Source organism: Capricornis sumatraensis, chromosome 12, assembly GCF_032405125.1.
Source record: "Capricornis sumatraensis isolate serow.1 chromosome 12, serow.2, whole genome shotgun sequence".
NCBI classification, from domain to species: Eukaryota; Metazoa; Chordata; class Mammalia; order Artiodactyla; family Bovidae; genus Capricornis; species Capricornis sumatraensis.
In genome coordinates, this window is record NC_091080.1 from 94,937,179 (window position 1) to 94,964,467 (window position 27,289).

A 27,289-nucleotide genomic window follows, 5' to 3' on the forward strand; every position below is an offset into this window, starting at 1 on the left:
TGCCCTGCACGCCCCACAGTGACCGCCCTGCGACGTGGCCTGCCTGGAAGCATGTTCTCAGGGGGAGGCAGACGGCTGTGAAGGGCAGGGATGGGAACCGCCACCGGGACACGTGGAGGCCTCCCGCGTCTCGTCAGGCCCTGGGGGCACCGACGTGCATGGACTGGAAGCGGTTTCTCCAGATAAGAGAGCCAACCCGTGTCTGTGCTCGGGGCCCCTCTGGGGCTCCCAGACCCCGGGCCCTGACCCCTCGTGATGCCGTGACAGATAGGAATTCACAGAGAGAGGGAGGCAGGCAGGCGAGGTGCCTCTGGAGAGTGGGATGAGAGGGGGTGCCTGTGGGGAGCGGGCAGCTTGCAGTGGTTTCTTGGGGTGCCCAGGATGCTGGCTGTGGGGAGCCCCAGACTGACTGAAGAAGTTGGGGGGGGCAGGGTAGCTGCCTTCTGCTTCACTCCAGAGCAGACCTCTCTCAGAGGAAGGCTGGTGACCGGGGCCTTGGGAAGCCAGCGGGGCGGGAGTGGCAAGGTAGGACCCTGGAGGCGTCGAGGACCCTGCAGGCACCCCCCACCCCCAAGTGCGAAACTGAGCAGTTCTGTTCAGGACCACGGTCACACTCAGAGGCGGATGAGCATTTCTGAGGAGGCTTACAGAGGCTGTGACTGCCGCCAGAGGCGAGAGGCAGACTGCACGGAGCGCGGGCTGCAGGTGCCGGAAGTGGCTCGTCTTGAGCAGAGCTAAGCCTGTGCCTTGAGAGGATGGGATTCACCCTATCGCTCCCAACAGCCTGTGTCTCTGTGGGCATCGGAATCGTTTGTTCTGCCCCTATGTGTAAGGAGGCAACTGAAACCGTCAGCAAAGAGATGCTCCAGGCCTACACAGACATCGTTCCCTCTGAGACCGTGGCGCCCGTGTCAGCAGGAAGGTTACAGAAGACAGACCTTCAGCTCAACCCCTCAGAGATGCAGTGACGTTCTGTCAAGTGCGGACTTGTGAGCAGCCCTTTGCAGGACTCTGCCCTCAGCAGGAGGCCCCCTTTCTCGCCACTTTAGCAAAGCTGTGTTGTAACCAGCTTTTAACCAGGCCCCGCCCTGCTCGCCCATCTCTGGCCCAAGTACACCTTCACACAGCACCTTGCTTAACTTCATGGTTCTTTCTGCGGACCAAAGAACCAGAAACAAACAACAGATGACCAGATCACTCCCCCAGCTTCCCCTTCAGTAACCTCAAGAACAAACTGTGTGACCGAAGAGTGAGACCGCGCCTGGAGGGGCCGTGAGGAGAGCTGAGGGGCCTGCACGCTGTGCGGGGAGCAGGACGCTGACACCCCATCTCAGTGGCTAATGAGACTCCTTTCTGCATCCCTTTAAAAGTGCTCAAGGCCAAGCTGAGGCTTCGGAGGTGGTTTTGGAGGCTGCTGAGCCCACCATCTCCCCAGATTGCCAGCACTCTGATTAAAGGCACCTTCCCTTTCTACCGTTTGTGAGCTCTGATCCTGTAGCAGTGAGCAGTGGGACCCCAGGCGTCCTGCCCGCACCTCCCCACAAGGCATCCGGTGCCCTGACATCACAGGAACGTCTGCAGGCTCTGTGGCCGGGAAGGAGGCCTGGCGACCACCCCACCCCCTCTCCCCGAGCAGGCAGGCCTCCCCAGCTGGGCTGGCTCCATCCACAGGTCTGCGTGAATCAGCCTGTGTCCCGGCTCTGGGGCCCGTGGCCACGGACAAGCCTGGGCATGTGCTGTGTCTGTGGGACGTCCTCCTGCCCTCCCTCCAGAGCCAAGGAGCCAGCCACAGCCTCAGCCTCGTGCAGAGGAGCCAAGCGATGGAGGCTTCAGCCTGCCGGCTTCTGGCAACTGCAAAAGCGAACGGGTGCGCACAGAGGCTGGGGGTCCAGGTTCAGGCTCACCGTGGCAGGTCCGACGGTCTGGGGAGAGCGTGTAGCCCCCGTGGCAGGCACACTGGAAGCTGCCCGGCTGGTTGTGGCATATTTGGCTGCAACCCCCGTTCTGCTGGCTGCACTCATTGACATCTGGGAACAGGATACGGAGCCAGAGGTGACCCACACCCGCCTGGAACACTCGGCAGCGTCTGCAGCCCCAGCCCCGTGGAATCCACCCTCAGATCCTGGGTGGGGGGCACAGGGACCCAGTTCCGTGGCTGGATGGCAGGCTCTGAGGGGCTCAGGGCTCCCTCTGCAGCAAAGGAGTGTCCGAGGGTTCTAACCAGGTCCCAGGGGTCTCCTGCAGCTTCTCTGCTGACCCAGCACACTGTGAACTCAAGGAGGGCAGAGGTGAACCTGCTCTCGACTCCCTTCCGATCGATGGGGGCCCAGACGGTGCGGTAGCCTGCCTCAGGGAGGCGTGCCCCCCCCCCCCACCCCCCCGGCGCCCTGGAAGAGCTGGCCTGGCTCGGGCACTGCTGGGGGCTCAGCACGGTGGCTTTTCAAGCTGGATGGAGCCCTGCCCGGGGCAGCGGCAGGACGCCCGCTGCCCAGATGTCCAGGCCCCCGGGAGGCTTGAGAGGCTGCGGGTCCCGCCCACCCATCTGCCCCTTGAGAGCCGACCAGCGAGGGTCCTGTGCCCCCACAGAGCTGGCAGCCCCCCAAAGTCTCCTCACTCCTGTTGCAGCCAGACAGGCTGGTGTGGCTGTGTCCCCAACCAGCCCAGGCCCTTGGGCGGCCCCGAGGGGTGGCCCCATCTCCCCAGGCGATGCAGCCTCACCTCTGCTGCAAAGTCGCCCTGCCCAGCCGTCTCTGCACTGGCAATAGAAGTTGCCCATGAGGTCCTGGCAGACTTGGGTCCCTTTCTTATCACAGGGGTCTGGAGAGCACTGGTCAGGCAGCTCTGAGTGGAAACCAAAGAGAAGGGGGCCCTGAGCTGGCAGAGCGTGGAGGCAGGTCCAGGGCACTGAGGTAGCCCTGCTGGCCCTGGCTGGCCATACGATTCCCACCTTCCCCAGAGGGGCTCACAGACCAGGCCGGCTAGGCCCCAACTGATCCCAGGAAACTCAGGTCATCTTGGAGGGAGCGGCCACCCACCCAACAAGCTAGAGGCTGGGGCTGCACCCTGGGGAAGTGGGGGAGAGGCCAGGCCAGGCAGGGTCCCAGAGCCAGGCCTCCCAGGGAGCGGGTCACAGGGCCCCGGTAGGCACAGGAGGTGGGTACAGGGCCCCACCCCACTGTCCAGCTTTCCCCAAGACTCGAGCAGTGGCCCCTGCTCCCCGAGCGCTCAGCAGCCCCGCGTCCAGCTCGCTTGGAGCATGCCCAGGACCCCTGGGCAGCTGGGGACGTGCGCGGGGCCAGGCAGCTCCCGACCCGGACGGTCCCACCATCCCCCCACAGCACCCAGCACGTCAGGGGCCCCATGGGAGGCAGCTGGACAAGGGTGCGTCCCCACCCGACACACTCAGTTAGACTTAAGTTATTGCAGAAGGACAAGCCCGAGTTCATTACCTTCGCCTGGAATTTGCCTAGAATGCCCAACACCCCCCTTTACAAATCTCAGGGTCCCCAGGCCAAGAGGGCAACCCCGCCTTCTCCTGGGGGCGGGCAACTCCCAGCAGGAAGAATTCCACCCGCTTTCCTTTGCTGCCTCGTTGGGAAGCTCATCTCTGGGGCAGGGTGAGGAGTGTGCTTGCGGGTGTCCCAAGCTTCTGAAGAATTTGGTGGGCGCAGGCAGCCCGCGGACAGGCTCTGGGCTGAGTCCTGATCCAGGCCCCACAGGAGGGGGGTGAGTGGTTATCTGCCCGCTGACGGCGGTGGGAGGGTGCAGGGGGAGGGTGCAGGGGGATGCCGCCCTGTGCACTGGAATGCTAGGCATCTGCCACGGTCAGTGGAGGCCAGTCTCGAGGCTTCCGCTCCTCCTTCCAGAAATGTGAGGGCAACGGCAAGTTATGTCCTGGGCAGGGCGTGCTCAGAAGGGCAAGCACTGAGACACTGCCTTTGTGGGGACAGTGGGGTCACAGATGGCTGCACCAGAGGCTGAGGGGGCAGAGAGAACGTGTCTGCTCCATGGGACTCAGGCCAGAGCCAGGCCTGGAGTCAGGCTCAGCTGAGACGTGTGTATGTGTGGATTGAAAGCCATGTGACCAGACACCAGAAATGTCAGTGTTATCATCTGATGATTTAAAGTAATAGTAATAATGAAGATGCGTGGTGAGCTGGGGCGGGGGGGGGGGGTGGCGGGAATCTTGCACCTTTACTACAAATGGCTAACTTGCAAAATCTATCGTCAACTCCTACAAACTGAGAAAGGTAGGCAAAGAATATGAACAAGCCATTTGCAGAGAAAGAAATACACGAAGCTTGGCTTCACTCATGAGTAAGAAAAATTAAGCTGAACGGATTGAGGGTCATTTCCTCACTTTTCTACTGGAAGAGATATAAGTAAAAAGAAGTACATTTGGTTGGTGCAAGTATTGGGGGGCACTCCTGCCTTCTGTAGGGATAATCGGCCAGGTCTGCGTCAAAACCGGGAAAGGACACAGCTTTCCCTTCGTACTTCCACTCCTAGGAGCTTACCCAGCAGAGGTGCTCAGGGAGGCAAGGAGGCCACCCTGGCTTGTTTGTTATAATAAAAGACTGGACAGAGCCCCCGAGTCTGCCAGTGCATCTTGCTTACCAAGCATGCTGCCCACCGAGTGGGCTGGGAACATTCTCAGAACCAGGGGCCGCGGTGAACCGGACCTGACTGACCAGGAGGCAGGCCCAGACAGGCCCTCCCTCCACCTCGCAGAGGTATGCATTTCATGCCGCACACACTTTGGCTCAGTGCGGAGGGGGCTGACCTCAGGTTGTGGCTCCGAAGGCCACAGGGACACTCGGAGCCCCTGGGAAAGACTGCGAGACCCCAAGATCCCAGGCTTGGGCTGTGAGGCAGGAGCACACTTACTTTGCACACAGGTGACGAAAGCTGGGTTCTTTTTGTACGGAGATCCATGCTCATTGATGCATTCTGCAAGACACGGAGAAGGCGTCACCCCGGACAGACGTGCTCACACTGACGCACGCAGGCGCCTCCATCGGGCAGAGCTCTGTCCACGGGGCGCCGGCCCCTGTAACCTTGAGGAGGAGGCTCCTGCTATTGCACAGAAGGCTCTCTGGTGGCCCTCGGGAGGCTCTCTGACCGTGGCAGAGACCTGAGCTCCATCTCAACCTGACCCTGTTTGGAACAGCACCCTGGGTTTGCTGGAGACCAAGCTCCTCCTCCCTCCTACACAGTCGACTGGGCCTCCACACGGGGCCGGCGCTGGGGAGCGACCACATGCGTCTGGGCACAATGGGTGCTGAGCCACTTCACTGGCCTCTTGGGAGGTCGCTGCTGGCCAAGCAGATGTGAAGGACATGGGCATGAGGTGGTCCAGGGGACCACAGTCACCCCTCCTGAGGAAACAAACCCGCACCCCCAGGAGCGAGGCCGCACGGGGCACGGGCTGGGCTGCTCAGGGCCGGGCACGGTCCACCCTGCTTGCCACCAGACGTGTGTCCCAGAGAAGGAGCTCTACGAGGCTGCAAGGCCAGCGGAAAAGTGACCCAAATGCCCTTGACCCATTGGAAGGGAGAGCCCCGAATGCCTCTCTCGCTATAAGTACAGATATCCCAGCAGCCCTCTGGACAGCACTGACCGAGGAGCAGCTCCATGGGGACTTCTGGATCACCCTGGAGAGACAGGCCGCCTTCCTCTCACTCCCTCCAGAGTCCAGGGGGCTTTCCAGCCCCCCTCCGCCCAACACTCATAGAGACGTCGCTGCTTGACAGCTAAGGCGGCTTGCTTGCACAATCTTGTCGTTCAAGTTAAGCAAAATCATCTCTAATGTTCTCAGCTTTAGTCTTATGGTGTCAATAGCTACAGCCCACACAGACAAGAGCTCCACAGGGTCTTTGGTAACGTCACAGGGGGGAGTCCTGAGACTAAGTCAACCATATTCCCTGCTAACCAGCTAGGCTGGGGGTCAGAGTGGAGCGGAGGTTTGCCAACAGCGACGTTGGCTGCCGGCAACACTAGCGGTCACCACGGTGGGAGGGACGCAGCCCAGGCTTTGCTCTGGGAGCCTGGGAGGCCCCACCTCACCGTCACAGAGCTCTGTCCCTGCAGGAACGACTCGGTGGTGAGGTCTGAGCAACCTCTCCTCCAACACGTAACGTCTCCCCGACTAAAGGAGGCCGTGATTTCAACTTACCCAAGTACCTTGGATAAAAGTACTCCTGTGGAAAGAGAAAAAGAAAGGCAGCGGTTAACTGGCAGTGCCTGGCGTCTGAGCACCCCCATGGCCACTGGGCTAGGAACCTCCCCCTCCCCCCGGGAGGCAGGTGCTTGCAGAGCACGAGGGCAAGGATGGTCCAGAGAGCTGCTTTCTGCCTCTAAGATGGCAGGGAGGGGGAGGGGAGGGGAGGGGAGGGGAGGGGAGAGGCAGGGCGAGGGGAGGGGAGGGCAGGGGGAGGGCAGGCCCAAGAGGCCCAGGGCTTCTGCAGGGTGCTTGCGTGCTGAGACAGACCGGGCATAACTAGCAGCCCAGTGCCACCGACAGCAGCTATCCCATGTGGGTAAAGTGTCCTTCAGGAGGATGAGAAACATGCCGGAAAGAGCCCAGCCTCAGACTCTGGTGGGAGGACTCCCAGCAGCTACTGTGTTTGTAAACCAGGCCAGAAGAGGACAGAGGGAGTGAAGGGCACGTCCTTTCAGCGAATTGCAAGGTTGGAGCTGGTCTCCAGCTGCCAGGGGGCGGGGTCACAGCAGCCCGCCCCTGCCTCTGCCACCCTTCAGGGCTGAAGGTGGAGCCGTTTGGTCCTAAATCCCGTCCCCAAGGAAACCAAGGGACCTCCACAGCTTGCTGGTGTCTAACCCTCCTGACCACCCTCCCAGGAAGGTCGCTGTCATGAGCCCATTATCACAGATGAGTAAGCTGAGACTCCAGGCCAGCCGCAGCCCTGCTTCCCCATGACTCCGTGTCACCTCCATCACTGGGCTGGGCCCCTGGGCCTGGGGGCTGGGTGGGGGCGCCCTGGGTAGATGCGGTCAGCTCATGCTTTTAGAAATAACCTTCTGGTAGGGGTGCTTCTTATAAAAATGTTATCTTAAAAGCAAGTCCAAGTCCAGGGCTTCTGAAGCACTGGAGAAGGTGGGATCCGGGCAGGGTCGGGGGGAGGGGCCTGCCCCCCTTGGCTCCCAGACCTGCTCCCTACAAACCAGGCTGCGTTTTCTCCTCCCAGTTTCAGTCCTGCACCAGTGGGCTCTGGGAGCAGATAGACAGGTGTGTTTGGGGCCCTGTGGTGAGCACTCTCGGTGTCCCCCGGGATCTGTGGGTCGTGGCATCTGTCTGGGGTTCGCAGGAGAGCAGAGGGCACCGGGCTTTGTTATGCAGGGAGGGGTTTGGTTCTGAAAGAGAAGTCAGGGCGGGGGTGGGCAGGGCCTGCTCAGGGCAAGGAAGTCAGGGGTCGGACCAGGGCCGGGCAGGAGGGAGCCTGCAGGGCGGGTGCCTGCCTCTCACAGGCAGCCGCGAGGCTGCAGCTTTGCAGAAGGATGCACTCCACTTCCCCAAATCATAACGAGTTGATGGTAACGCAACATGTTTTAATACTGACCCTGCAGCTGTGAAAAAGCCCTCTCCTGGAGGAGTAAACGCGGGAACATGTGGCCAAAGCCCCTTCAAGGAGCTGACCCAAGGCAGCGGGGCCCGCCCAGGTCTGCAGCGGGGCTGCCGTGGGCTTTGGCCGTGTCACGCTCCACGGCATAGCACACTCGAGCCCCTCCTCTCCTTCTGCTCCTCATGAACCATCGCCCGAAGGGGAGAGGAGAGCCGTTCACGTCCCCGCGGGGCCCAGGTGAGGCTGGGACTCCGCCCCCACGCAGCCACGCATGCTCCCCACCCTGAGCGCAGATGAGCTGGGGACACCCACCCCCAGCTCCGCTGAGCTCTGCGGACGCTGCCCTCCAGACACAGCGTGTCGGTGGTGCCTGAGTGCTTTTGTCCGGAGTGTCTGGGACCTTTACCTGGGTCACACAACGTGGCAGGGCGCTCACACCACACTGCAGCAAATGCGGCTGTTTCTCAAACAGTGAGCTGAGAGCTTATTGCTTCCTTTAACCCGCAGCTGTCCACAGTTTTAGTTCCAAAGATCTCCACTCTTTGTGAAAGCAGGCTGGGTGTCACAATAGTTTGCTTATCGACAGGGCGGACACAGGTGTTCTCCCCGGGAGCCGGGAGGGAGGGCCCGCCAGGGCCCGGCCAGGCCAGCACCCTAGTCTCGTCTGGAGGCTGCTGTTGCCCAGGCGCTGGGCCCCGAGAGCATGAAGCTCAGCACAGCCCCTCCTGCAGGCAGGCGCTCAGACTCCCTCCGTGCCCGCTGACCCCGCAGGGCTCCACACATCTTCCTGGCAGGGTTCAGACAAAAGCATTCTTCCCTTCCTTCCCCTAATTCCTCTCCTGAGATTCTCCCAACTAGATGCGGAGGACTCTATGAGACGGAAGGAAACGCGGACGCTACTTCTCAGGCCACGGGCCTCCCGGATGCCCTAGGCCCTGCTCTCCCGGAGGACCCCAGGTGGGGCCCCAGGCACCCAGTGCGGGCACTGCGTCCCCTCCGTCCTCAGACACTGACGCACAGGCTGCAGGGAGGTCCTGGAACTAAGCCCTGACGTCACCAGCCAGAGGCACAGGTGGCCTGGGGCCCGCGGCAGCTCCGCACATGCGTGTGCGTGCGTGTGTGTGTGAGACAGCCGGGGCTGCAACACCCCTCCACCCCCACAGCCATCCCCCCCCTACCCAGCCTGCCCCCACGCGGCAGGGGCCGGGAAGGGTTCTCTGGGTCCCAGTCACACCAGTGTCAGGACGAGCTGGCCTGGATGCTATGCCCAGGGCCTGGGGCAGGTGGCAGTGACTGCTGGGGCATGGAGGTCCCAGCGCCTGTCGCTACTGAGAGCTCTCCCGCAGCCCCCTTCTGCCCCCGGCACATCCCTTCGCACCACCCCCTACGAGTCCCCACTGCCCCGGGGACCTGCGGCGTCCCAGCTGCTGGCAGGCCCGGCGTCCGCGGGGCCCTGAGGCAGCTGCAGGCTCCAGCGGATGGGAGGCCCGAGGCCCAGGGTGGGGCACGAGCCAGGGACCGGAGGGGGCTGGTCCCTCCCAGCGCAGGTTGTGAGAGTGCAGCAGGAAGGCCCGCCTGCGAGGCGTGCTGTGCACAGCCTCCTGGCGCGGCTCAGTACTGTGTCTCCTGCCAGGCACGAAAATACTCTTGGAAATGGACCTCATAAAACAGGCTTGTTTCCAAATACTGCTCCCCCACAGCAGAGATTTGTAGCTGCTGTCCAGCATCCAATTCTCCCTTCATCCCCAGTAACAGAACTCTGGATTCAGTTAGAGCAAGAGTGCAGCCAGCCGCAGGACTACACGTCCCAGCCGCCCTTGCAACTGGGCGTGGCCGTGTGGCTAAGTCTTGGCCAATGGGACACACAGGGCGTGAGACAGGGTAAAGGCAGAGTGCGATACCTTGGTTCTCTGGCCTCCTTGCTGGAATGCAGATGTGATGGCTGGTTCTCCAGCATCTTGCCCACTGTGCGAGGAGGCCTGGGGGACAAAGGCCACGCACTCGTGCCGCAGGGCACAAAGAGATGGTGTAAGTCCCGGGGCCCCCACCGCTGAGCAGCCCTGGGCAGCCTGCCCGCCACCTTTCACATGAGAGAGAAACACACTGTCTTGTTTAAGCCACTCTGATGAGGACAACCAGTCCATCCTAAAGGAGATCAGTCCTGGGTGTTCACTGGAAGGACTGATGCTGAAGCTGAAGCTCCAGTACTTTGGCCATCTCATGCGAAGAGTTGACTCATTGGAAAAGACCCTGATGCTGGGAGGGACTGGGGGCAGGAGGAGAAGGGGACGACCGAGGATGAGATGGCTGGATGGCATCACGGACTCGATGGATATGAGTCTGAGTGAACTCCGGGAGATGGTGATGGACAGGGAGGCCTGGTGTGCTGCGATTCATGGGGTCGCAAAGAGTCAGACACGACTGAGTGATTGAACTGAACTGAACTGGATGAGGCCAAAGTACCAGGCTAACTGAACTTGAAAAATGAGTGCAAAAATGTGTGTCATGGCCTGCAAAGCGAAGATTTCATGAGTCAGTGAGAATGTTCTGGGAACTGGGCAGCACGAAGGGCTTTCTTTCCTTCTCCTGTGCTCTCCTGGCAGAGGCCTCCCAGGGCTGTGGGCACATCCCCTGCACGGCACTGCTGATCATCCACAGCTTTGCTTGGAGAGGCCTTTGTTCTCAAGCCCAAATGCAGCTATGATGCTCACCTGCGCGGCTGGGGTGCCCACCAGCAGGACAGGAAGCCACTGGGCTGCACTGGGTCCTAAGCTTCTCCAGGTCCTGAGCCTGCCCGGGGGCCATCCTGAGCCTCCCCGGGGGCCGTCCTGAGCCTCCCCAGGGGCCGTCCTGAGCCTCCCTGGGAGCCGGGTCCTGAGCCTCCCCGGGGGCCGTCCTGAGCCTCCCTGGGGGCCGGGCCTCGCCACACCCTCTGGTGGCACGGGAGTGACCCCACTGTTGGCCAGGTGCTCTTCCTGGAAGCTGTGGATATGCTGGCAGGAGCGGAAAAAAGCAGGCGTGGAACCTCCTGGGCCCCAGAAGGGCAGCTCCAGCTGACACTTTACAGAGCGACAGGGAACTCTGAGCGCCGCTCCTGCCCCCCGAGCTGTCCCTGCCCACACATGCTGGCGGGCCTTGGGGTGCTTGGACAGCATGGGACGGGGGCAGGGAGAATGCTGCCCAGCTGCTGCCAACAGAGACATGCCCACTAGTTCCTGGTGAGCAGGGGGCCTCCACCAGGAGCCCACAGAGCAGAAGGGCAGGGCAGGAGCCAGCAGAGACGGCTGCGCAGGGGTGAGGCCTCGCGGTCTCAGGAGCTGGGCGAGGGCACAGTGCGTGAGGGCATGGGGGTCATCCCACACCCAACCCCTCCTTAAAAATTACTTTAAAACGTAACGATCTGCACTCTCCCAGGGTCACAATTCCAGGTGTAAACACGTGGACGGCAGTGAGATCGCTGGACTGAAGTCACCACCACAGGGCCAGGGACCCCAATATCTATACTAACCCTCAAACCGCAGCGGGGTCTGCAGCCCACAAACAGCTCCAACCTCTGAGCCAGCGGACACAGCACAAGCACATCCCGCGCGCACCGGCAGAGCTGGAGAAAAGCAACAGCCTCGCTGGGTTTACGACGTCCCAGCCCAGCCGCTCGGAATCTCAGAAACCAGGCTGTGAGCATCAGCTTCTTAAAGGGCATTTTCTTTCTAAGTCCCATAGGCAGACCTCCAGTGTCCTTCAGACTGTCTTTAGGTTTTCCACAGACGCTGAGCCCCTGGGCGGGACGACGCATCACTTAGGGGCCTGCCCTGTCATTAGGCAGCAGGGCCCAGCTCCACACTGGGCTGACCCCCCGGGAGTAGCGTGTACGAGGGCTCAGGGGCAGCAAACAGGGGCCAGACAGAGCTGTGCCTCCCCCAAGGCCACCGGGGGAGAGGCTGGCCCGCGTGTGGGCCCATGTGCCACCCATCTAACCAGCAGTCTGCAGGCCTCTGGGTCGTGCGGAGTCAGCTCCAGGGAAAACGCAATGGGCCAGGCAACTCAGAGAAGCTGCCCAGCTGGCTTCAGTGGAGGAAGCCTGGGAGGGATTGGGCCCTGGGGGACGCCTGGCCGCAGTGAGCAGGGGGCTTCCTGGACAGACAGGAGCTGGGGCTGAGTCTGCACCAGTGGGGCCTGGTCCCATCCTTGATGGACCCTCAGGGGGCAGAGGGGAGCGTGTCTCAGCATCTGAGTGAGTGAATGTTAGGGAGCTGCTGTCACGGTGGGGCGGGGCGTGGGGGCAGGTGGGCCTTGGGTGTCCTGGAGGTCACTGGGGGTGACAAGGTCCCCCATCCCTCCTGCTGGGACCCCATTTCTGTGCCCCTGAGACCCCTTAGGCCACTGCAACAAGGCAAGACTTGAGGGAGGGGTCTTCCCCTCCTTCGGGGTGTCCCCCCCAAGCTGTCCCTAAGATGCTGGGATCATAGGAGACAGGTGTCCTTGGACAGTCAACACAGCTCAAGAGAAGACCAGCAGCTCGCAGGGCTCTGAAACCCACTGCACCCAGAAAACCCTCCTGGTGGGGAACTTCCCCACCACAGAGCCCCTACATCTGAGGGGGAGTCAGGGGTGGAGGCGGGTGGAGAGAGACAGAGACAGACACCGCCAGACGGAGACAGAGAGACGGAGAGACAGAGAGACGGAGGGGCGTGAGGTCAGCAGTCGGCTCTGGCCGCGCCACATGCTGGCAGACTCTGGGGGTGACCCTGGGCGAGCTGCGGACGCGTGAGCACCGAGTCTGCGGACGCGCGAGCATCACTGTCTGCGGACGTGTGAGCGCCGCGTCTGTGGACATGTGAGTGCCGCGTCTATGGACGTGTCAGCATCACTGTCTGCGGACATGTGAGGACCGAGCCTGTGGGCGTGTGAGCGCTGAGTCTGCAGACGCGTGAGCATCGCTGTCTGTGGAGGTGAGAGCACCGAGTCTGCAGACGTGTGAGCGCCGCGTCTGTGGACATGTGAGCGCCGCATCTATGGACGTGTCAAAATCACTGTCTGCAGACGTGTGAGGACTGAGCCTGTGGGCGTGTGAGCGCCTAGTCTGTGGATGTGTGAGCTCTGAGTCTGCAGACGTGTGAGCGCCGCGTCTGTGGACGTGTCAGCATCACTGTCTGCGGACGTGTGAGGACCGAGCCTGTGGGCGTGTGAGCGCTGAGTCTGCGGACGTATGAGCATCGCTGCCTGCGGACGTGTGAGCATCGCTGCCTGCGGACGTGTGAGGACCGAGCCTGTGGGCGTGTGAGCACCGAGTCTGCGGACGTGTGAGCATCGCTGTCTGTGGACGTGTGAGCATCGCTGCCTGCGGACGTGTGAGCCCCGAGTCTGCGGGCGTGTGAGCATCGCTGTCTGTGGATGTGTGAGCATCGCTGCCTGCGGACGTGTGAGCACCGAGTCTGCGGGCGTGTGAGCATCGCTGTCTGCGGACGTGTGAGCATCGCTGCCTGCGGACGTGTGAGCACCGAGCCTGTGGACGTGTGAGCATCGCTGCCTGCGGACGTGTGAGCACCGAGTCTGCGGGCGTGTGAGCATCGCTGTCTTCATCTCAAACAAACAAGGGGATGGAGGACCAAGACCTGGAGCCCCCTCTGACCTGCAGGCCTCAGGTGGCCCCTGTGCTGGGAGGCGGTGAACCGGGCCTGGGCCACAGGTCAGGCTGGGTGAGTCTTTCATCCAGAATCCTTTCCTGAAGCCAAGGGCAATGGTACGGGCTCTGGTGCCCTCTTGCCTTGAAGGACCTACATAGGAAGGTGACTGTGCAGGGCTGGAGACTTTCGGGAGAACTCGGGGAGGCCAGCAGGGCGCCCAGCACCCAGAGTTCTCTGAACAAGACCCCAGGAGGAGGGCAGTGCTGGGAAGAGAGAGTAAAGAGAAAAGAAAACAAGATAAGGGAGTCTATAACAGAGCTGCAGGGGAGGGCAGGCTGGACACTCCTGAGGCTGAAAGAACGTGGAGGAGACTATTCCTCCCTGGAGGGAAGCCTGGGAAGTACTGGATGCATCAGGAAGGCCCCAGGCTCCTTCCTTTCCAGGGCTCCAGCGCAGTGCAGGCCAGCTCAGCTCAGTCGCTCAGTCGAGTCCGACTCTCTGCGACCCCATGAATCGCAGCACACCAGGCCTCCCTGTCCATCACCAACTCCTGGAGTTCACTCAGACTCACCATCGAGTCTGTGATGCCATCCAGCCATCTCATCCTCGGTCGTCCCCTTCTCCTCCTGCCCCCAATCCCTCCCAGCATCAGAGTCTTTTCCAATGAGTCAACTCTTTGCGTGAGGTGGCCAAAGTACTGGAGCTTCAGCTTTAGCATCATTCCCTCCAAAAAATTCCAAGGGCTGACCTTCAGAATGGACTGGTTGGATCTCCTTGCAGTCCAAGGGACGCTCAAGAGTCTTCTCCAACACCACAGTTCAAAAGCATCAATTATTCGGCCTCAGCCTTCTTCACAGTCCAACTCTCACATCCATACATGACCACAGGAAAAACCATAGCCTTGACTAGACGGACCTTAGTCAGCAAAGTAATGTCTCTGCTTTTGAATATGCTATCTAGGTTGGTCATAACTTTTCTTTCAAAGAGTAAGCGTCTTTTAATTTCCTGGCTGCAGTCACCATCTGCAGTGATTTTGGAGCCTCCCCAAATAAAGTCTGACACTGTTTCCACTGTGTCCCCATCTATTTCCCATGAAGTGATGGGACTGGATGCCATGATCTTCGTTTTCTGAATGTTGAGCTTTAAGCCAACTTTTCACTCTCCTCTTTCACTTTCATCAACAGGCTTTTTAGTTCCTCTTCACTTTCTGCCATAAGGGTGGTGTCATCTGCATATCTGAGGTTATTGATATTTTTCCCAGCAATCTTGATTCCAGCTTGTGCTTCTTCCAGTCCAGCATTTCTCATGATGTACTCTGCATAGAAGTTAAATAAGCAGGGTGACAATATATAGCCTTGACGCACTCCTTTTCCTATTTGGAACCAGTCTGTTGTTCAATGTCCAGTTCTAACTGTTGCTTCCTGGCCTGCACACAGATTTCTCAGGAGGCAGGTCAGGTGGTCTGGTATTCCCATCTCTTTCAGAATTTTCCACAGTTTATTGTGATCCACACAGTCAAAGGCTTTGGCATAGTCAATAAAGCAGAAATAGATGTTTTTCTGAAACGCTCTTGCTTTTTCCATGATCCAGGGGATGTTGGCAATTTGATCTGTGGTTCCTCTGCCTTTTCTAAAACCAGCTTGAACATCAGGAAGTTCACGGTTCACGTATTGCTGAAGCCTGCCTTGGAGAATTTTGAGCATTACTTTACTAGCATGTGAGATGAGTGCAATGGTGCGGTAGTTTGAGCATTCTTTGGCATTGCCTTTCTTTGGGATTGGAATGAAAAATGACCTTTTCCAGTCCTGTGGCCACTGCTGAGTTTTCCAAATGTGCTGGCATATTGAGTGCAGCACTTTCACAGCATCATCTTTCAGGATTTGAAACAGCTCAACTGGAATTCCATCACCTCCACTAGCTTTGTTCGTAGTGAAGCTTTCTAAGGCCCACTTGACTTCACATTCCAAGATGTCTGGCTCTAGATTAGTGATCACATCATCCTGATTATCTGGGTCGTGAAGATCTTTTTTGTACAGTTCTTCTGTGTATTCTTGCCACCTCTTCTTAATATCTTCTGCTTCTGTTAGGTCCATACCATTTCTGTCCTTTATCGAGCCCATCTTTGCATGAAATGTTCCCTTGGTATCTCTAATTTTCTTGAAGAGATCTCTAGTCTTTCCCATTCTGTTCTTGTCCTCTATTTTTTTGCGCTGATCGCTGAAAAATGCTTTATCTCTTCTTGCTATTCTCTGGAACTCTGCATTCAGATGCTTATATCTTTCCTTTTCTCCTTTGCTTTTCACTTCTCTTCTTTTCACAGCTATTTGTAAGGCCTCCCCAGACAGCCATTTTGCTTTTTTGCATTTCTTTTCCATGGGGATGGTCTTGATTCCTGTCTCCTGTACAATGTCACAAACCTCATTCCATAGTTGATCAGGCACTCTGTCTATCAGATCTAGGCCCTTAAATCTATTTCTCACTTCCACTGTATAATCCTCAGGGATTTGATTTAGGTCATACCTGAATGGTCCAGCGGTTTTCCCTACTTTCTTCAATCTGAGTCTGAATTTGGCAATAAGGAGTTCATGATCTGAGCCACAGTCAGCTCCTGGTCTTGTTTTTGTTGACTGTATAAAACTTCTCCATCTTTGGCTGTGCGGGCCCAGGAGGGCTTAGAGGAGCTATCCCACGTTGAAGGTCAGGAAGGGCGGCAGTGAGGAGATGCCCCTCATCCAAGGTAAGGAGCAGCGGCTGTGCTTTGCTGGAGCAACTGTGAAGAGATACCCCACGCCCTAGGTAAGAGAAACCCAAGTAAGATGGTAGGTGTTGCAAGAGGGCATCAGAGGGCAGACACACTGAAACCATACTCACAGAAAACTAGTCAGTCTAATCACACTAGGACCACAGCCTTGTCTAACTCAATGAAACTAAGCCATGCCGTGTGGGACAACCCAAGATGGGCGGGTCATGGTGGAGAGGTCTGACAGAATGTGGTCCACTGGAGAAGGGAATGGCAAACCACTTCAGTATTCTTGCCTTGAGAACCCCATGAACAGTATGAAAAGGCAAAATGATAGGATACTGAAAGAGGAACTCCCCAGGTTGGTAGGTGCCCAACACGCTACTGGAGATCAGTGGAGAAATAACTTCAGAAAGAATGAAGGGATGGAGCTAAAGCAAAAACAATACCCAGCCGTGGATGTGACTGGTGATAGAAGCAAGATCTGATGCTGTAAAGAGCAATATTGCGTAGGAACCTGGAATGTCAGGTCCATGAATCAAGGCAAATTGGAAGTGGTCAAACAAGAGATGGCAAGAGTGACCATCGACATTCTGGAAATCAGCGAACTAAAATGGACTGGAATGGGTGAATTTAACTCAGATGACCATTATATCTACTACTGTGGGCAGGAATCCCTCAGAAGAAATGGAGTAGCCATCATGGTCAACAGAAGAGTCTGAAATGCAGTACTTGGATGCAATCTCAAAAATGACAGAATGATCTCTGTTCGTTTCCAAGGCAAACATTCAATATCACGGTAAACCAAGTCTATGTCCCAACCAGTAACGCTGAAGAAGCTGAAGTTGAATGGTTCTCTGAAGACCTACAAGATCTTTTAGAACTAACACCCAAAAAAGATGTCTTTCTCATTATAGGGGACTGGAATGCAAAAGTAGGAAGTCAAGAAACACCTGGAGTTACAGGCAAATTTCGCCTTGGAATGCGGAATGAAGCAGGGCAAAGACTAATAGAGTTTTGCCAAGAAAATGCACTGGTCATAGCAAACACCCTCTCCAGGGCCCCACAGCCCCTGGAATCAGGAAGGTACCCACAGCTACCTGCTCAGAGGAGGGGCCTGTCCACAGAGAGGAAGGCGGCCCAGGGTGGAACAATATGCCTGGGCAGGAAGCACCCAGAACACACCCAGCACAGAGGGCACCGCCTCCATGGATTCCAGGGCGGGCACGTGGCCCAGAGAGCCCACTCCAGGTGCCGGAGCCCGCACCCAGCCCGGGCACGGGGTGCCCTCCCCCACCTTTGCCCCGCCCGCAGCCCTGGAGACTCGGGACGGAGGAGGACGTCCTGCTGCAGCTGGCGGGAGAGGACGGGCTGTCCTGGCAGTGGCCCCTTGAGCTGGCAGCGCTCTCAGCCCAGAGGCTGCGGCCTCCCTGTCATACGTCAGGATGCACGGGGCTCCCGCGACTTCCTGAACTAAGGCCAGGGCCTCGTTGGGGTCACACCCACACACGATCACAAAGAGCCTAGAGTCTGAGGGCCAGGAAGCGATGCTCCTCAGGAGAGACCAGACTCTCAGGAGCCGGGGCCCATGGGCAAGGCCACAGGGCTGCCTCACTCGACGCGCTGCTTTCCCAAAGGCTTATCAGCAGTGAGTTGTGTTTGCAGGGTCTCTCCCTGTCCTGGGATCCAGAACTTCTTCAACATGAGGGAAAAGATGGCGTGGATGCCTGGAGGGGCATCTGGTTGACCAGAGCAGAACTGGACATGAGGAAGTCCCCTAAGCACCAGCCCCAACCCCCAACCCGAACTGGCTCCTCCGGAAGCCACCGCCCCTCAGTGAACGCAGAAGGAGCCGGTCCGCCCGGGGAGGCTGGTAATAAGGGGAAAGGTGTGGCTGTGATTCGGGGACGGGTCAGGAAGCAGGACAGGGTTCTGAACAATCACACGCGGCTTTGATGTGCAAGGAGTCCACGTGTTCCTGACGGGGTGGATGGGGCGGGTGTGGGAGGCAGCTCCCCCGGGAAGGGAGGGCAGGACGCCGGGGGAGCGCGAGGCCCTGTGTGAAAGCCGCTGCCCTGAGCACCGCTGTCCTTGCCCTCGTTTCACCCACTGCAGACGAGGTTCCTGAGGAGAGCGTGGCCACCCACTCCCGTGTTCTTGCCTGGAGATCCCCCATGGGCAGAGGAGCCTGTGGGGCTGCAGTCCACGGGACTGCAGTCAGACAAGACTGAGCGATGAAGCACAGACACGGTTGTAACAAGCCTGAGAACAGCTCCAGCGGGGCGTGGCAGACTCTGGGGAGGGTGCGGTGGCCAGCGTGCAGTGTGTCCAGCCCAAGGCCTCTCTGTCCTGCAGGACCAGCGCCGGTGGGGAGGCAGCCTCACCGCCCGGTCACCTGCAAGCCCGGCCACCTGCAAGCCCGGCCACCTGCAAGCCCGGTCACCTGCAAGCCCGGCCACCTGCAAGCCTGGCCAGCTGCAAGCCCGGTCACCTGCAAGCCCCATCCCGTGCTCTGTAGGAGCCAGCACTCCAGGCTGGGCCTGCGACTGGCAGGAACACACTTATCACACACCCCGCAGCCAGGCAGCGACCCAGGCAGCCAGCACACAGCCCGCATGGGACCTTCAGAAACGCTCCGCGGAGCAAGCTCCCCGGGGCCAGCAGGACGGGCAGAAGAGACGGGGTGGGGCAGAACTGCTGCTCACAACGGGCCGACGCACACCACTGCTGACCGAGAGCCACCGGTCACAGCTCAGCCCTGCAGCTGCGGGCTGTGCCAAGGCCAAGGAAGGGCACAGCTCGGCCATCGCCATCAAGCTTGTTTCACAGAGGGGACCACGGGGTGGGTCAAGCCAGCCAGTCAGGAACGTGAACGCCTGCAGCCTGAGATGCTTATTCCACCCCAGAAGAATTCTTTCAAAGAAATATTCCAGTAGAACCAAAGACAGCTTGAAATCATCCTGACCTCAGGGTGTGAAGTGCGGCAGGGTAAGCCCACCCCTCTATCAGCCCCACTTCCCTGCGGGGGGCTCCCGGGCACACACCCCAGCCTCTGCCCCACCTAAGATGGCACAGGGCACCCAGGGCCACTCCCCGAGGCCGGCTGCCTGTCGCCCCACGTTCTTCACGACATTATTAATAGAAGCTTGTCCTGAGCCAGCACCTCAGGCTCCTGCAGTCTCCGCGGTTCCCAGGGCGCACCTTGCCGCCGCCTGGCCCGCCCTCCCGCGTGTGCCAGCCCTGCTCCGCCCTCCCCGTCCTCCCTGCCCGGGACGTGCTGCCTTCCGGCACTCCAGCCCTCCGTCTTCGAAGCTAAGGCTCCCGCCTCTAGCTAGAGAGGGAACTGTGGACAGCCCCACCCCTCCTCTAATCTGGCCAAGGGGGCAGGGAGGCAGGAAACTGTCCCGGCTCTCCAACCGTTTATTTCGTTTACGTTAAGCCGGACCCTACTGCTTTCTGGCTGAGCTGTCAGAGTTGCAGTTTCCCTCAAGGCGGCTGCCTTCCGAGGCATGCCGCGGTAAGTGGCTGCGGGCGTCCACAGGACTCCCCGCGGGCATCGGCCGCCCCTCCTCCACGGAGGGGCATCTGGCATCACCGGGAGAACAGGGGCTCGAAAGGAGGCGGCCTGAGGGTGGCCGGGGCGGCACACAGCGCCCTGCCCTTCCGCCGCCGCTGCCCTCCTCCCTGCGTAAGGGTCGGTGTGCCCGCAGGAGGGTTTGCCGCAGACCCCCGGCTCCCGCCCGTGCGCGCGCAGACGGGGGTCCCCTGAAGGGTGGTGCCGCGGGAGCGGGGCTCGAGGGGACCCGCCTGCCCCGACGCTCCGCTCGCGGCCCCAAGGCTCGGGGCGCACTCCTCGCCGCCCCGCGCGGCCCCGCGCTCACCGTCTCGGGGTCGTTCTCGAACACCTCGCGGGCCTCCTCCCGGCTGCACATCTCCTCCACGCACTCCCTCTCCAGGTGGCCCTGCTTGGCCTCCTCGAAGACCTGGTAGGCGCGGCGCTGCCTGGGCCTCAGGAACTGCGCCGCCTCGCGCGCCCGCAGCATCACGGCTTCCCGGGCGGGCGGGAGGAGCGGGGAGAGAGCGGAGACGCGCCGTCAGCGCGGCGGCGCCGGGGCCGGGGCGCGCGGGGTGCGGGCGCCGAGGCTCCCCTCGCCCTCGGGGGAGGGGGGGCCGGGTGCTGGGGGTCTCCCGGCCCGGCGCGCCCCGGCCCCGCGCGGTACTCACTGTGCGCCGACTCGGAGGCCAGCAGGAGCAGCAGCAGCGCGGTGCCCAGGGCGGCGGCGGGTCCGGGCGGCATGGCGCGGCGGGGCGGGGCGCGCCGGGGCCGGGGCCGAGGGCCAGCACTGAGACCGGGGCCGGGGGGCCGGGCGCGCGCGGTCAGAGCGCCCGGGGGGCCGTGGCGAGGCTCGGGCGCCGAGGGGCCGTGGCTCCGGGCATCCTGAGCGGGCGGCTCTGAAGGTCACATCCCGGCGGCGGCACCGCGGCGCTCGCGCGGGGCTGGGCGAGGGCGGCGGCGGGGGCGGGGCGCGCGGCAGGACCGGCCTCGGGGCCGCGCGGGGCGGGCGGGGCGCGCCGGCCTCTCCGCCGGGCCGAGCCGGTTTCCTCGGGAAGATCAAAGCCCCGAGGGGCAGCGGGTCTTCCGGACGAAGGCGGGGAGTCCCCACTTCCCCCGCGCCCGCGCCCGCCCCCGCGCCCGGGAGCTTCGCCCCAGTCGCGGGTTAAGTTTATGTAACCGGGCGGTGCGGACGCGGAGAGGAGGTCACGCGAGTCCAGCCTGTCAGGTACAGACGGACATTCACCAGCTTCCGACCTCTTCCCACCCCGTTCCCCAACCGCGCCCCAGATCTCCGCGTCCTTTCGGAAGACTTCATTCCGGGGCACGTACTCTCAAGACTATGCACCCACCAAAGGAGAGAGAAACTGAAGTCAAAGCGAGCCCCACTGGGGTCCAGGGAGCGAGATTAGATGATGTCCTTCCGTACTTTCTGTTTTCACGGCGATGACGCTGGACGACCTCGGGGGCTCCCAGTAGCTATTTAAACCGAAAGCAGCGTTCTCTCGTTCTGGGAGACCAAGACTTTCTGTCTCTCGTCCTGGAATATTTCGCAAAGTCACAATAAACACACACACACAAGCAAAACCGAAGCAGAGCAGCCCCCTCGGGGGACCGGGGCGGGCAACCGGCCGGCGCCGCCTCGGGGGTCGTGACCCGAGCACGCGCCCGCGACCGACCTCCACCCCGACCACCCCACCTTCCCTGGCGGGACATGAGCGCCGCTGGTGGCAGGTGTCTTGAGGTCAAAGGTCTGAAGGCGGCATAGTGAACGTATCAGCGAAAGGGACGCTCCTCCAACCTCTACAGAGAGAATTAACACTCGAATAGCCCGCACGTCGGCCTCTGCGTCTGCACTCTGTCCCTAGCCTCCCACCTCTGCCGGGACTCCAGGAGCAGTGGCTCAAAGCCGGCTTGGCAGGCGCTTACACAGAATATTGACCACGTTAATCTTCCTGCTTGTCCTGAGGAGAGGCGCTGCTGTCAAAAATCTGGGTGAGGCGGAAAATCCTTCAGTCGTGATTTACACCAGATCTTTAATCAGTTGGTGGCATTCTGTTATTGGAGGTCCCAGAGCTTCTTGGATCTGTGAGCTTACAGTTTTCATCGAATTTGGAAAAATATTTTGCCATTATTTTTCAGATGCTGTTTCGTGTCCCTCAAACCTCTCCTCTCTCCTGGGAATTCTAGTGGCACGGACGTATGGCTACTTAAATTTTCCCAGTGTTGCAGCCACGCGTTCCGGGAAACAAACTCACTCAGAAGGACAGTGCAGATAGCGGCGTGCAGTCCATTACACCGGTGGGCCCGAGGCAGAGTCTCCTCTCAGCCAAGGACCCCGACCAGTTTTTCTGAAAACTTTATATACCCTAAGTGCACGTGCCCAAACCCACCTCCCCCAATTCCCTGAAACTAGTCTGAACAAAAGAAAAGAAAGATACAATCAAAGTTAGCCCGTGATTCATATGCCTTAAGCCTAGGTAGGTAACAGTGGACAATTATCAATAGGCCTGTGGTCATACCCCAATAAGCGTAATAGAATTTATGATTCTATTCGGTTACACAGATAATTAGGGTATTCTTTTAGGCAATGGGGAGTCTAGGTATGCGCCCTGGGGCTCTTCCATCCAGGGGGCCTGGTCTTCCAGTTGGTGTGTCGTTTGCATAGATACTGGGCATAGAGCTCAAGTCCACTGTCTGGCCCTAGATGGAGTCCTGCTTTCAAGATGCAGCCTGCTCTGTCTGTTTCCTCCTTCATTCCCCCCTCTTGATGCTCTTAACTCATAGCATGAGCATCATTCTTAGGGATATACTGCACCCTGACTCTCCGACCTCCAGTTTGGGAGAACGACACCAACCTTTGGGTTGGTGACAAAGTTCATAATACATTGTAAAATAAGGGTCCACAAAGCAGAACTATCAGGGCAACTGTAACAATGGCGAATATAGTCTTCCACCAATCACCCTTCACCCAAGATAGGACCGAAGTCCAAAAAGGAAGATTTTTCATCGGATGTTCTTTTACCTGACCTTTCCTGTCACCTAGGGTGGCTGACATGCAGCGAGATGAATCAGGACTATACACACAGCGTTCAACTTTGATTATAGCACAGGCCCGTCTTGGTCCTGAAGCTATGGCTCGTCTCAAGATGAGACCAGCAAGGCCTTGCAGCAGCAGCTGGTCGCAGAGCTCCGCCTCTGCTTCTTCTTTAAGATGGCCTTGCTTTCCGGGGATCAGTGGGGTCCTTTGGTGGAGTCCGCCCGGCGTCCTCCGGGTCTGCTGGCATGCTCTCCTCACCCTCGAGTGGTGGACCCAGGCAGTGACTCCTGCGACTCAGCTGCAGTCGGGCTGCTGAGAGCAACAGCAAGCGGGCCCTTGCAGTGTGGGGCCAGGAGGCGAGCTTCCGGCCCTCGACCACACCTGACCCCAGGCGCAAACTCGTGAATCTGTTCCCCAAGGGGGAATGGCACCCTTTCTTGTACAAGCTTCAGTTCAGTTCAGTTCAGGTCAGTTCAGTCGCTCAGTCATGTCCGACTCTTTGTGACCCCATGAGTTGCAGCACGCCAGGCCTCCCTGTCCATCACCAACTGCCGGAGCTCACTCAGACTCACGTCCATCGAGTCCGTGATGCCATCCAGCCATCCCATCCTGGGTCGTCCCCTTCTCCTATTGCCCCCAATCCCTCCCAGCATCAGAGTCTTTTCCAATGAGTCAACTCTTTGCATGAAGTGGCCAAAGTACTGGAGCTTCAGCTTTCGCATCATTCCTTCCAAAGAAATCCCAGAGCTGATCTCCTTCAGAATGGACTGGTTGGATCTCCCCGCAGTCCAAGGGACACTCAAGAGTCTTCTCCAACACCACAGTTCAAAAGCATCAATTCTTCAGCGCTCAGCCTTCTTCACAGTCCAACTCTCACATCCATACATGACCACAGGAAAAACCATAGCCTTGACTAGACGGACCTTAGTCAGCAAAGTAATGTCTCTGCTTTTGAATATACTATCTAGATTGGTCATAACTTTTCTTCCAAGGAGTGTGTGTCTTTTAATTTCATGGCTGCAGTCACCATCTACAGTGATTTTGGAGCCCAAGAAAATAAAGCCTGACACTGTTTCCACTGTTTCCCATCTATTTCCCATGAAGTGATGGGACCAGATGCCATGATCTTCATTTTCTGAATGTTGAGCTTTAAGCCAACTTTTTCACTCTCCTCTTTCACTTTCATCAACAGGCTCTTTAGTTCCTCTTCACTTTCTGCCATAAGGGTGGTGTCATCTGCATATCTGAGGTTATTGATATTTTTCCCGGCAATCTTGATTCCAGCTTGTGTTTCTTCCAGTCCAGCGTTTCTCATAATGTACTCTGCATAGAAGTTAAATAAGCAGGGTGACAATATACAGCCTTGACGTACTCCTTTTCCTATTTGGAACCAGTCTGTTGTTCCATGTCCAGTTCTAACTGTTGCTTCCTGGCCTGCACACAGATTTCTCAGGAGGCAGGTCAGGTGGTCTGATATTCCCATCTCTTTCAGAATTTTCCACAGTTTATTGTGATCCACACAGTCAAAGGCTTTGGCATAGTCAATAAAGCAGAAATAGATATTTTTCTGGAACTCTCTTGCTTTTTCCATGATCCAGCGGATGCTGGCAATTTGATCTGTGGTTCCTCTGCCTTTTCTAAAACCAGCTTGAACATCAGGAAGTTCACGGTTCACGTATTGCTGAAGCCTGCCTTGGAGAATTTTGAGCATTACTTTACTAGCATGTGAGATGAGTGCAATGGTGCGGTAGTTTGAGCATTCTTTGGCATTGCCTTTCTTTGGGATTGGAATAAAAACTGACTTTTCCAGTCCTGTGGCCACTGCTGAGTTTTCCAGATTTGCTGGCATATTGAGTGCAGCACTTTCACAGCATCATCTTTCAGGATTTGAAACAGCTCCACTGGAATTCCATCACCTCCACTAGCTTTGTTCGTAGTGAAGCTTTCTAAGGCCCACTTGACTTCACATTCCAGGATGTCTGGCTCTAGGTGAGTGATCACACCATCGTGATTATCTGGGTCATGAAGATCTTTTTTGTACAGTTCTTCTGTGTATTCTTGCCACCTCTTCTTAATGTCTTCTGCTTCTGTTAGGTCCATACCATTTCTGTCCTTTATCGAGCCCATCTTTGCATGAAATGTTCCCTTGGTATCTCTAATTTTCTTGAAGAGATCTCTAGTCTTTCCCATTCTGTTCTTTTCCTCTATTTCTTTGCATTGATCATTGAAGAAGGCTTTCTTATCTCTTCTTGCTGTTCTCTGGAACTCTGCATTCAGATGCTTATATCTTTCCTTTTCTCCTTTGCTTTTCACTTCTCTTCTTTTTACAGCTGTTTGTAAGGCCTCCCCAGACAGCCATTTTGCTTTTTTGCATTTCTTTTCCATGGGGATGGTCTTGATCACTGTCTCCTATACAATGTCACGAACCTCATTCCATAGTTGATCAGGCACTCTATCTATCAGATCTAGGCCCTTAAATCTATTTCTCACTTCCACTGTATAATCATAAGGGATTTGATTTAGGTCATACCTGAATGGTCCAGCGGTTTTCCCTACTTTCTTCAATTTGAGTCTGAATTTGGCAATAAGGAGTTCATGATCTGAGCCAGTCAGCTCCTGGTGTTGTTTTTGCTGACTGTATAGAGCTTCTCCATCTTTGGCTGCAAAGAATATAATCAATCTGATTTTGGTGTCGACCATCTGGTGATGTCCATGTGTAGAGTCTTCTCTTGTGTTGTTGGAAGAGGGTGTTTGCTATGACCAGCGCATTTTCTTGGCAAAACTCTATTAGTCTTTGCCCTGCTTCATTCCGCATTCCAAGGCCAAATTTGCCTGTTACTCCAGGTGTTTCTTGACTTCCTACTTTTGCATTCCAGTCCCCTATAATGAAAAGGACATCTTTTGGGGGTGTTAGTTCCACAAGGTCTTGTAGGTCTTCATAGAACCATTCAACTTCAGCTTCTTCAGTGTTACTGGTTGGGGCATAGACTTGGATAACTGTGATATTGAATGGTTTGCCTTGGAAATGAAGAGATCATTCTGTCGTTTTTGAGATTGCATCCAAGTACTGCATTTCAGACTCTTTTGTTGACCATCATGCCTACTCCATTTCTTCTGAGGGATTCCTGCCCGCAGTAGTAGATATAATGGTCATCTGAGTTAAATTCACCCATTCCAGTCCATTTTAGTTCGCTGATTTCCAGAATGTCGATGGTCACCCTTGCCATCTCCTGTTGGACCACTTCCAATCTGCCTTGATTCATGGACCTGACATTCCAGGTTCCTATGCAATATTGCTCTTTACAGCATCGGATCTTGCTTCTATCACCAGTCACATCCATGGCTGGGTATTGTTTTTGCTTTAGCTCCATCCCTTCATTCTTTCTGAAGTTATTTCTCCACTGATCTCCAGTAGCGTGTTGGGCACCTACCAACCTGGGGAGTTCCTCTTTCAGTACCCTATCATTTTGCCTTTTCATACTGTTCATGGGGTTCTCAAGGCAAGAATACTGAAGTGGTTTGCCATTCCCTTCTCCAGTGGACCACACTCTGTCAGACCTCTCCACCATGACCCGCCCATCTTGGGTTGTCCCACACGGCATGGCTTAATTTCATTGAGTTAGACAAGGCTGTGGTCCTAGTGTGATTAGACTGACTAGTTTTCTGTGAGTATGGTTTCAGTGTGTCTGCCCTCTGATGCCCTCTTGCAACACCTACCATCTTACTTGGGTTTCTCTTACCTTGGGCGTGGGGTATCTCTTCACGGCTGCTCCAGCAAAGCACAGCCGCTGCTCCTTACCTTGGATGAGGGATATCTCTCCCGCTGCCCTTCACCCCATAGTCTCCTCCAAATCCCTTCTTTAAATTTTAATCGTGCGCTCCAATACGGTTGCCTTAGATTCACTTCCCCCATCTTGCTGACCTTCTCCGACCTTCTTCTGCTTTTCCTTTTCGTTCTGTCTACGAAGTTCTCAGCACCCTCTGTACTTCTGATATTTCCACTCAGTGACACTTAAATTGCCATTCTGCCTCCTTCCTAATTGGGGTGAGAAGAGCCTTACCTGCCAGATCCCAGAGGGAGAAGGGGGATCGGCGTGCCTTCATCTGCCGGTCAGCACAGCTGAACCAGAACACCACGTGGTCCAAGACTGTTTCTCCCTTAACTTTTAAAGTCCATCTGCCTTGGTGGGCTTGATCAGGTGTGGATGAAAACACAGATGGATTAAACATCCTATGTCCCAGGCCATCTCCAGGAAAGCCAATTCATACTCACTTATGTATCACTGCAGCCATGAAATTAAAAGACGGTTACTCCTGGGAAGAAAAGTTATGACCAACCTAGATAGTATATTCAAAAGCAGAGACATTACTTTACCGACTAAGGTCCGTCTAGTCAAGGCTATGATTTTTCCAGTGGTCATGTATGGATGTGAGAGTTGGACTGTGAAGAAAGCTGAGCACCGAAGAATTGATGCTTTTGAACTGTGGTGTTGGAGAAGACTCTTGAGAGTCCCTTGGACTGCAAGGAGATCCAACCAGTCCATCCTAAAGGAGATCAGCCCTGGGATTTCTTTGGAAGGAATGATGAGAAAGCTGAAGCTCCAGTGCTTTGGCCACCTCATGCGAAGAGTTGACTCATTGGAAAAGACTCTGATGCTGGGAGGGATTGGGGGCAGCAGGAGAAGGGGACGACCAAGGATGAGATGGCTGGATGGCATCATGGACTCGATGGAAGTGAGTCTGAGTGAACTC

The 27,289-nt window shown here is 57.4% G+C and overlaps 1 protein-coding gene across 1 annotated transcript in view; it reads right to left on the minus strand.

Annotated features, from left to right (window-relative positions):
* GAS6 (growth arrest specific 6) overlaps positions 1 to 20,241 on the minus strand; it is a 31,539-nt gene extending 11,298 nt beyond the window's left edge. Inside the window, exons 1-6 of the mRNA XM_068984385.1 lie at positions 20,169 to 20,241; positions 19,826 to 19,992; positions 6,176 to 6,200; positions 4,888 to 4,950; positions 2,719 to 2,841; positions 1,905 to 2,027 (exon numbers count right to left, since the gene is read on the minus strand). Coding sequence (XP_068840486.1) covers positions 1,905 to 2,027; positions 2,719 to 2,841; positions 4,888 to 4,950; positions 6,176 to 6,200; positions 19,826 to 19,992; positions 20,169 to 20,241 — 574 coding nt within the window. The remainder of the gene's footprint in view (positions 1 to 1,904; positions 2,028 to 2,718; positions 2,842 to 4,887; positions 4,951 to 6,175; positions 6,201 to 19,825; positions 19,993 to 20,168) is intronic.
* Between the last annotated feature and the right edge of the window lie 7,048 nt (positions 20,242 to 27,289).